The 9320-nt window shown below is 43.1% G+C and overlaps 2 protein-coding genes across 2 annotated transcripts; one reads left to right on the top strand and one right to left on the bottom strand.

Annotated features, from left to right (window-relative positions):
* Positions 1–4041: 4041 nt before the first annotated feature.
* LOC146045105 (protein phosphatase 1 regulatory subunit 42-like) lies at positions 4042–5063 on the top strand. The gene has a single exon (XM_083163783.1). It carries the CDS (start codon positions 4140–4142, stop codon positions 5061–5063), a length of 924 nt encoding a protein of 307 aa, XP_083019909.1. The 5' UTR covers positions 4042–4139.
* Positions 5064–6563: 1500 nt separating this feature from the next.
* LOC146045103 (paraneoplastic antigen Ma2-like) lies at positions 6564–7970 on the bottom strand. Its single transcript, XM_083163782.1, has one exon. The coding sequence runs from the start codon at positions 7968–7970 to the stop codon at positions 6564–6566; it is 1407 nt and encodes a 468-aa protein (XP_083019908.1).
* Between the last annotated feature and the right edge of the window lie 1350 nt (positions 7971–9320).

Raw genomic sequence — 9320 nt, 5'->3', positions numbered from 1 at the left:
TACAGTACTAAATTATTACCAGGGACAGCTGACATCCTAGATTGCAATGCACTTCTAGTACTTTTAGTACAGCCTTCTGATTCCTGCATAGACTCTATGCCATTGAAAGTAGTAACTCCCTGCCAGTTATTCTACTATCAGCTTACCTAGCAAGATTACGGAACAAGAGAGAGTTAAACCCGGCTTATGAACCAGGGGACACCTCTCTGATACCTTCATAAAAGGGAGCTGCCGTAGTGACAAGCCTTGTGTATTTTATGCTAACAATTCATCATTACCCGAGCTAAACCCGGTTCTCCAAGAGCCTGGGGACGCTCTGTCAAGTCAGCAGCAACGTAGGAGTTATAAAAGAGACAGCTATGTATAGCCTTTATCTGTCTACTGCCAGTTGATCTACCGTCATAACCATTTACTCGAGATAACAGGTGTAGCACCAGGGAATCCGAGATATAGGAGAACAGAGGCGCTCTAGGAAAATGAGTGAATCAACATAACTATCGTGAAGTAATTAATAGAGCTAAACCCGGTTCTCCAAGAGCCAGGGGACGCTCTCTCAATACTACAGCCGCATAGGATATAGCCCGAAGAAAAGCTAGCATTGCTACCTATTTAATGTATATATATATTTAATATTCTGAGGGTGGGAGCCGCAGCCAGTGAACTCACTGACTGATAATTGTAACTGTATCTACCCAACGGAGGGACACCGTCATACTTACCGTTGGTTTCAACAGTCGGGATATTATTGACTTGTGTTCAGACTTTGGTAACGGAGGTAATTGGGTGATCACCTATAAGGGAAAGAAAGTGCTTATTCAGTTAAAGTATAAGAAAGGATTATTAATAGAGTTAAGATTATTGCGCAATAATAGAAATATTGTTAATGTATAAGTATTCTATAGATTAGTAGCATACCGTAATTGAAGCAATATAGTATAAAATACTTTAAGGTGTAAAGCCATATAAAGAAAATGCGATACTTGGTGAGGGTATGAAGCAGTCCAGATGACTAGGAGCAAGGTATTAACAAGTCCAGGAGAAAATTGTGAATGGTGTGTTCTATATAAATTCAGATAGAATATATTTTGCTACTACCCACTTGTATTAGATTATATACACTGTTGTATGTATTACCTAAAGATGTTTTAAATAAATTGTTCTATTGTTCAATCCCATTGATTTATCTTTTGGGTGATTCCCCAAGCTCACCCAAATAGTGGTCACCAACTGTATGTGATTCATTGGTGTTAAGTACAACAGACACTGCTTGGGGTGGAGGCACTGCATAAACAAACTGTGGAAATCAGCGTTACATCTGGAGGCACTGCTGAGATCCACCGAACCAAAATGGAACATATAACTTCCCAAGAACTCCAGGAGTGGATGCAGCTCCATGGATTATTTGTGGACTGTAGTTTTGCAATGGCAGGAAAGTTTGACAACATGTCTGACGAAGAAATTCTGGAAGAAGTCGATAAACTGTATGGAGTACGTCGACCCAAATTGGTCGATAAAAAATCCAGAAGAGGAGAAGGAGATGTGTGGGCAGTATTGATTACTAACCTTAACAAATTGGATTCTACATTAATACCGGCCCAGATTATAACCTCCCAGTCACCCCCTCAAAGGTGGAAGATTATCTGGTCGGAAGGTACTGGTGAGGAACAGAGAGAGATACAACTGGAAAGTTATGCTACTCAGGCTGGAACTGGAGATAGGGGCAAGGACTCCCATACTGGTCTGCATTTAGATACTGATGTAACTAGGGAACCGGACCAAGACCCATCGGTGGATAAAGTGATGGATCGAGTGGTTAGCCAGATGGAAAGGTGGCATTATGAAGGTGGATATAGGCGATTACGTATATTTTCGGGATTGGTACCAGTTCCGACGGGAGAAGAAAATTATGAGGCATGGAGGCAAACTGCTACACAGCATTCTGAAGAATGGCGATGCCCGGAGCATATAAAAAAACAACGCATGGTAGAGAGTCTTAGAGGGCCGGCCATGGGCATTATACAAGCTACCAGGAGGAGTAATAGTAACGCTACGCTCAAGGATTATTTTGATGCCCTGGACTACTCTTTTGGAACATTAGAAGACGTAGGAGATTATTATCTAGACTTAATCATACGTACCAAGAACCTAATGAGACTCTTACTAATTTCATTTATCGCTTAAATAAGATTCTGTATAAATTATAAGACAAAGGAGGAATTCAGGGGGCAGAAATGGATGAGAAAAGACTGAAGTATGTGTTGCGGGGAGCTTTAACATCCAACCCAGTGGCCCAACGGCTTCGGTGTACGGTATCCAAAGACAAGGCACCGACTCTTAGTGATCTAATAAAAGAAGTGAAATTGGAAGAAGTGCAAATTGAAAACAGAGAAAAGACTATAAAAAGGGTCAAAGTGGTAATTCCAGCTACTGAAGTACCTTTAGCCTCTGACCGGTTATACAAGCTTATGGAAGACCAAAATAAGAAATTGGATCAACTAATAGCCTTCCAGACTCCCGCTGCCCCAGTGATGACGGAAGCCCCTATGACTCATGGGAGAGGTTATAATCGAAGATCGGATGATAGAGGGAACTATACCTGTTATAGTTGTGGCCAACTGGGCCATCGTAGTTTCGAATGCCCACAACGTGGAAGATATAGCCGACGATTAACTAATCCTGACTCCCGGGACCCTACCCTGTCGGGAAACTTACAAGGGACGCCGATGAACCCCGCATCGACTCCCAACTCATAGATGTAACTTCAATGGGGAACACCCAGTGGTCTAGTTTAATACACAATGGACTAGTTGGAGACGCCCCCATGGTTCCCGCGTTAATAAATGGACAGTATTGTAGAGTGTTATTGGACAGTGGGTCACAGGTCTCAATAATTTTCGAGGGCTGGTACCATCAACATCTGGCAGATATACCTTTGAACCCTATAGATGGACTAGTGATATGGGGATTGAGTCATCAAAAATACCCCTACTTGGGATATGTGACCACTCACATTCAGTTTATGGACAATACTGCAGAGTATCAAAACCTTTTGCCCTTTCTAGCCTGCTCCGTGAGATTCGTTGACCTGTTGAGTCGCTCGCGTGACGACCGCGAGCTTTGTCGGGTGACCAGGCGGTTGCACAAGCCGAGGCACACAGCAGACACCAGGAATATGCCGAAATCTGGGGACACCAGCCGCACTGTGTTGGAAATATCGTAGATGGGTAACCGGGTAACACCGACATGATGCGCAAGAACCTCCCAATTGCTGCAGTTGTGGCCCAGCATGTCCTCCAGACCAGGCACTGTGTGGAGACAGACTTGGAAGGTGAGGTGGGCACACAGGAAGAGGATGCTGGTGGTGAGCAGGAATTTCAGCAGATGTCCTGTGTGACCTCTCATACTGTGGGCGGTGGGACCAGCAAACCATGGTAATAGTAGCAGGAACAACAGGTAGATCAGGGACAGCAAGTTGTAACGAAACAGACAGGCTTGAATAACAGCCAGGATAAGGCACGGGCGGCTGCCAGCAAGACACCTTCTCCTCCTCCAGGCTACAGCCAGCGCTTGGGAAGGCTGATGAGTGACGCAGTGTAAAGCCAAATAAAGTAAATGTAATACCCCATTCTATGTATATATGTATATACCATAAGTTCGAACAGTGTAAATGCTTAAAATGCTTATAAGCCTGATACAGATGTGTTGTTTTAATAAGTAATACCCTTGGACATTAGGAGTACCTTTATAGGTGCATATATTGGTGGGACATCCCTTATTACTAAAGAAATGGAACATGCCAAATGGTATGACCTATGGCAGACTATACTATTGTCACTGCTGTGAGGGGAGAGACTAAAGAGTGACTGTGGATGCCCTGATAGTGTTAAATAAAGTTGGTGTGCGCGAGTGCCCAAGAAAGCAGTTGCCCGCTGAGACAGAGGGGATAAAAGGCGGGGGGAGAGAACTTTCTAGAGAGGAGAGCGTGGAGAGAGGGTTAACGGAGCAGGGAGCCGTCCGTTACGGAAGTGTGCAGGACAGAGCGCATGGGGCAGCAGAAGCGGTGCTGGTGACGGACAGTGATGTACCTGTACAATACATCCTAGCAGCACACACTGGTCGCACTGTTCTGCCGAGCAGTTATGGTTCGTCTAACAGTAGATCTCATTGCAAGAACCAGCAATCAACTCCGCAGCAGGAAGGATGAGTCCCTTACCCAGCGCTTCAAAAGAGTCACGCACCTGAACTTCTCCAATAAAAACATTGATTATGTTGAGGACCTATCCATGTGCAGAAACCTCACTGTCTTATATCTATATGACAATAACATTAGTCACATTGCACATCTTGGATTTGCAACAAATCTGACACACCTGTACCTCCAAAATAACTGCATATCCTGCATAGAAAACCTGGATGGATTGAAAAGACTAGAGAAGCTATATTTAGGTGGCAATTATATCACTGTCGTTGAAGGTTTAGAAGGTCTGGAGGAATTGAGAGAACTGCACCTTGAGAACCAGCGGATTCCAGCAGGAGAGAAACTACTGATGGACCCAAGGACGCTTAATTCTCTCACCAAGTCTCTCACCGTCTTGAATATCACCAATAATAATATTGATGAATTAAAAGAACTCGCAGTTTTGGAAAACTTAACCCAGCTTGTTGCTGTGGACAATGACCTTAGAGACATTAAGGATCTGGAGTTTGCTCTGAGCAAATGGCCTCGACTGTGGAGGATGGATCTCAGTGGAAACCCAATTTGCCACAAGCCTAAATACAGAGACAGAGTAATAGTTATCTCAAAGACTTTGGAAATCCTAGATGGTAAAGAAATCAATGAAATGGCCAGGCAATTCCTAGTCAACTGGAAAGCCTCAAAGGATGCCAGGAAGAAAAGCAGAGAAGACAATGTTGCTGGGAGATTAGTCTACCAACAGTTATATGACTTAGAACAAACTCGCGCCCTCCTGCCTGCACTGTATCAGACTACAAGTTATCTAGACAAGGACAAAGCAAAGTATATATATATGGCACAGATGCATAGTGACCATACAATCAAGTAATAGCTGAATCTCAAAGTCCTTATGCATCTCCCATTGTGGTTGCACGGAAAAAGAACGGAGATATAAGACTGTGTATAGACTATCGAACTCTTAATAACAGAACTCTGGAAGATCAGTACACAGTACCGAAAGTAGAAGAAGCGCTGGACTGCCTTCAGGGGAGCCAATGGTTTTCCGTACTTGACCTAAGGTCAGGATACTATCAAATACCCATGCATCCAGATGATTGTGCCAAGACCGCCTTTATTTGTCCGATCGGATTTTTTGAGTTTCTTAAAATGCCACAAGGTATAAAGGGGGCCCCTGCCACTTTCCAAAGGACAATGGAAAAAGTAATTGGGGATATGTGCTATCGTGAAAGTACTTCACGATAGCACATATCCCCAATTACTTTTTCCATTGTCCTTTGGAAAGTGGCAGGGGCCCCCTTTATACCTTGTGGCATTTTAAGAAACTCAAAAAATCCGATCGGACAAATAAAGGTGGTCTTGGCACAATCATCTGGATGCATGGGTATTTGATAGTATCCTGACCTTAGGTCAAGTACGGAAAACCATTGGCTCCCCTGAAGGCAGTCCAGCGCTTCTTCTACTTTCGGTACTGTGTACTGATCTTCCAGAGTTCTGTTATTAAGAGTTCGATAGTCTATACACAGTCTTATATCTCCGTTCTTTTTCCGTGCAACCACAATGGGAGATGCATAAGGACTTTGAGATTCAGCTATTACTTGATTTTCAAGGAGAAATTTTAAATGAAGGCGCACATCGTCGAAGTCTGCAGGAGCCAATCTTCGTGATCTTTCCCGAAATGGGGTATCATCTGTCATCCGTATTCGGTGTTCCACCCCAGTGGCCGTTCCTAAATCCCAATCGCTTAATGAATAGACCGATTCAATTACTTTCATGTCCCGGATGAGTTGTTCACGATCGTCATATGAGATATCGCTGCCATTAAAACATTCCAATATTCGAGTGTTGAAGGCGGAAAGGGCAACCCCATCAGTTCTGGCGTTGACCATAAGCTTAGGAGATGCAAAGAAATTGAGAGATTGTGTCTCTTGGTCAGAAGAATGTGAGATTATGTTATCTTGGTTTTGGCACCACTTAGACAAGGTTTTGAATAGATGGGAATTAGTCCCCACAATTACAGAAACAACATCTTGTCCAGAGGGAGGATCAGGACATACGAGGGCTAGAAAGGGCAAAAGGTTTTGATACTCTGCAGTATTGTCCATAAACTGAATGTGAGTGGTCACATATCCCAAGTAGGGGTATTTTTGATGACTCAATCCCCATATCACTAGTCCATCTATAGGGTTCAAAGGTATATCTGCCAGATGTTGATGGTACCAGCCCTCGAAAATTATTGAGACCTGTGACCCACTGTCCAATAACACTCTACAATACTGTCCATTTATTAACGCGGGAACCATGGGGGCGTCTCCAACTAATCCATTGTGTATTAAACTAGACCACTGGGTGTTCCCCATTGAAGTTACATCTATGAGTTGGGAGTCGATGCGGGGTTCATCGGCGTCCCTTGTAAGTTTCCCGAAAGGGTAAGGTCCCGGGAGTCAGGATTAGTTAATCGTCGGCTATATCTTCCACGTTGTGGGCATTCGAAACTACGATGGCCCAGTTGGCCACAACTATAACAGGTATAGTTCCCTCTATCATCCGATCTTCGATTATAACCTCTCCCACGAGTCATAGGGGCTTCCGTCATTACTGGGGCAGCGGGAGTCTGGAAGGCTATTAGTTGATCCAATTTCTTATTTTGTTCTTCCATAAGCTTGTATAACCGGTCAGAGGCTAAAGGTACTTCAGTAGCTGGAATTACCACTTTGACCCTTTTTATAGTCTTTTCTCTGTTTTCAATTTGCACTTCTTCCAATTTCACTTCTTTTATTAGATCACTAAGAGTCGGTGCCTTGTCTTTGGATACCGTACACCGAAGCCGTTGGGCCACTGGGTTGGATGTTAAAGCTCCCCGCAACACATACTTCAGTCTTTTCTCATCCATTTCTGCCCCCTGAATTCCTCCTTTGTCTAATAATTTATACAGAATCTTATTTAAGCGATAAATGAAATTAGTAAGAGTCTCATTAGGTTCTTGGTACGTATGATTAAGTCTAGATAATAGATCTCCTACGTCTTCTAATGTTCCAAAAGAGTAGTCCAGGGCATCAAAATAATCCTTGAGCGTAGCGTTACTATTACTCCTCCTGGTAGCTTGTATAATGCCCATGGCCGGCCCTCTAAGACTCTTTACAATGCGTTGTTTTTTTATATGCTCCGGGCATCGCCATTCTTCAGAATGCTGTGTAGCAGTTTCCCTCCATGCCTCATAATTTTCTTCTCCCGTCGGAACTGGTACCAATCCCGAAAATATACGTAATCGCCTATATCCACCTTCATAATGCCACCTTTCCATCTGGCTAACCACTCGATCCATCACTTTATCCACCGATGGGTCTTGGTCCGGTTCCCTAGTTACATCAGTATCTAAATGCAGACCAGTATGGGAGTCCTTGCCCCTATCTCCAGTTCCAGCCTGAGTAGCATAACTTTCCAGTTGTATCTCTCTCTGTTCCTCACCAGTACCTTCCGACCAGATAATCTTCCACCTTTGAGGGGGTGACTGGGAGGTTATAATCTGGGCCGGTATTAATGTAGAATCCAATTTGTTAAGGTTAGTAATCAATACTGCCCACACATCTCCTTCTCCACTTCTGGATTTTTTATCGACCAATTTGGGTCGACGTACTCCATACAGTTTATCGACTTCTTCCAGAATTTCTTCATCAGACATGTTGTCAAACTTTCCTGCCATTGCAAAACTACAGTCCACAAATAATCCATGGAGCTGCATCCACTCCTGGAGTTCTTGGGAAGTTATATGTTCCATTTTGGTTCGGTGGATCTCAGCAGTGCCTCCAGATGTAACGCTGATTTCCACAGTTTGTTTATGCAGTGCCTCCACCCCAAGCAGTGTCTGTTGTACTTAACACCAATGAATCACATACAGTTGGTGACCACTATTTGGGTGAGCTTGGGGAATCACCCAAAAGATAAATCAATGGGATTGAACAATAGAACAATTTATTTAAAACATCTTTAGGTAATACATACAACAGTGTATATAATCTAATACAAGTGGGTAGTAGCAAAATATATTCTATCTGAATTTATATAGAACACACCATTCACAATTTTCTCCTGGACTTGTTAATACCTTGCTCCTAGTCGTCTGGACTGCTTCATACCCTCACCAAGTATCGCATTTACTTTATATGGCTTTACACCTTAAAGTATTTTATACTATATTGCTTCAATTACGGTATGCTACTAATCTATAGAATACTTATACATTAACAATATTTCTATTATTGCGCAATAATCTTAACTCTATTAATAATCCTTTCTTATACTTTAACTGAATAAGCACTTTCTTTCCCTTATAGGTGATCACCCAATTACCTCCGTTACCAAAGTCTGAACACAAGTCAATAATATCCCGACTGTTGAAACCAACGGTAAGTATGACGGTGTCCCTCCGTTGGGTAGATACAGTTACAATTATCAGTCAGTGAGTTCACTGGCTGCGGCTCCCACCCTCAGAATATTAAATATATATATACATTAAATAGGTAGCAATGCTAGCTTTTCTTCGGGCTATATCCTATGCGGCTGTAGTATTGAGAGAGCGTCCCCTGGCTCTTGGAGAACCGGGTTTAGCTCTATTAATTACTTCACGATAGTTATGTTGATTCACTCATTTTCCTAGAGCGCCTCTGTTCTCCTATATCTCGGATTCCCTGGTGCTACACCTGTTATCTCGAGTAAATGGTTATGACGGTAGATCAACTGGCAGTAGACAGATAAAGGCTATACATAGCTGTCTCTTTTATAACTCCTACGTTGCTGCTGACTTGACAGAGCGTCCCCAGGCTCTTGGAGAACCGGGTTTAGCTCGGGTAATGATGAATCGTTAGCATAAAATACACAAGGCTTGTCACTACGGCAGCTCCCTTTTATGAAGGTATCAGAGAGGTGTCCCCTGGTTCATAAGCCGGGTTTAACTCTCTCTTGTTCCGTAATCTTGCTAGGTAAGCTGATAGTAGAATAACTGGCAGGGAGTTACTACTTTCAATGGCATAGAGTCTATGCAGGAATCAGAAGGCTGTACTAAAAGTACTAGAAGTGCATTGCAATCTAGGATGTCAGCTGTCCCTGGTAATAATTTAGTACTGTATAG

This window comes from Crinia signifera, chromosome 11 (assembly GCF_055691185.1).
Source record: "Crinia signifera chromosome 11, ASM5569118v1, whole genome shotgun sequence".
In the NCBI taxonomy this organism is placed as follows: Eukaryota; Metazoa; Chordata; class Amphibia; order Anura; family Myobatrachidae; genus Crinia; species Crinia signifera.
The sequence above is the reverse complement of the archived record's forward strand: the minus strand, read 5'-3'. Positions and strand labels throughout refer to the sequence as shown.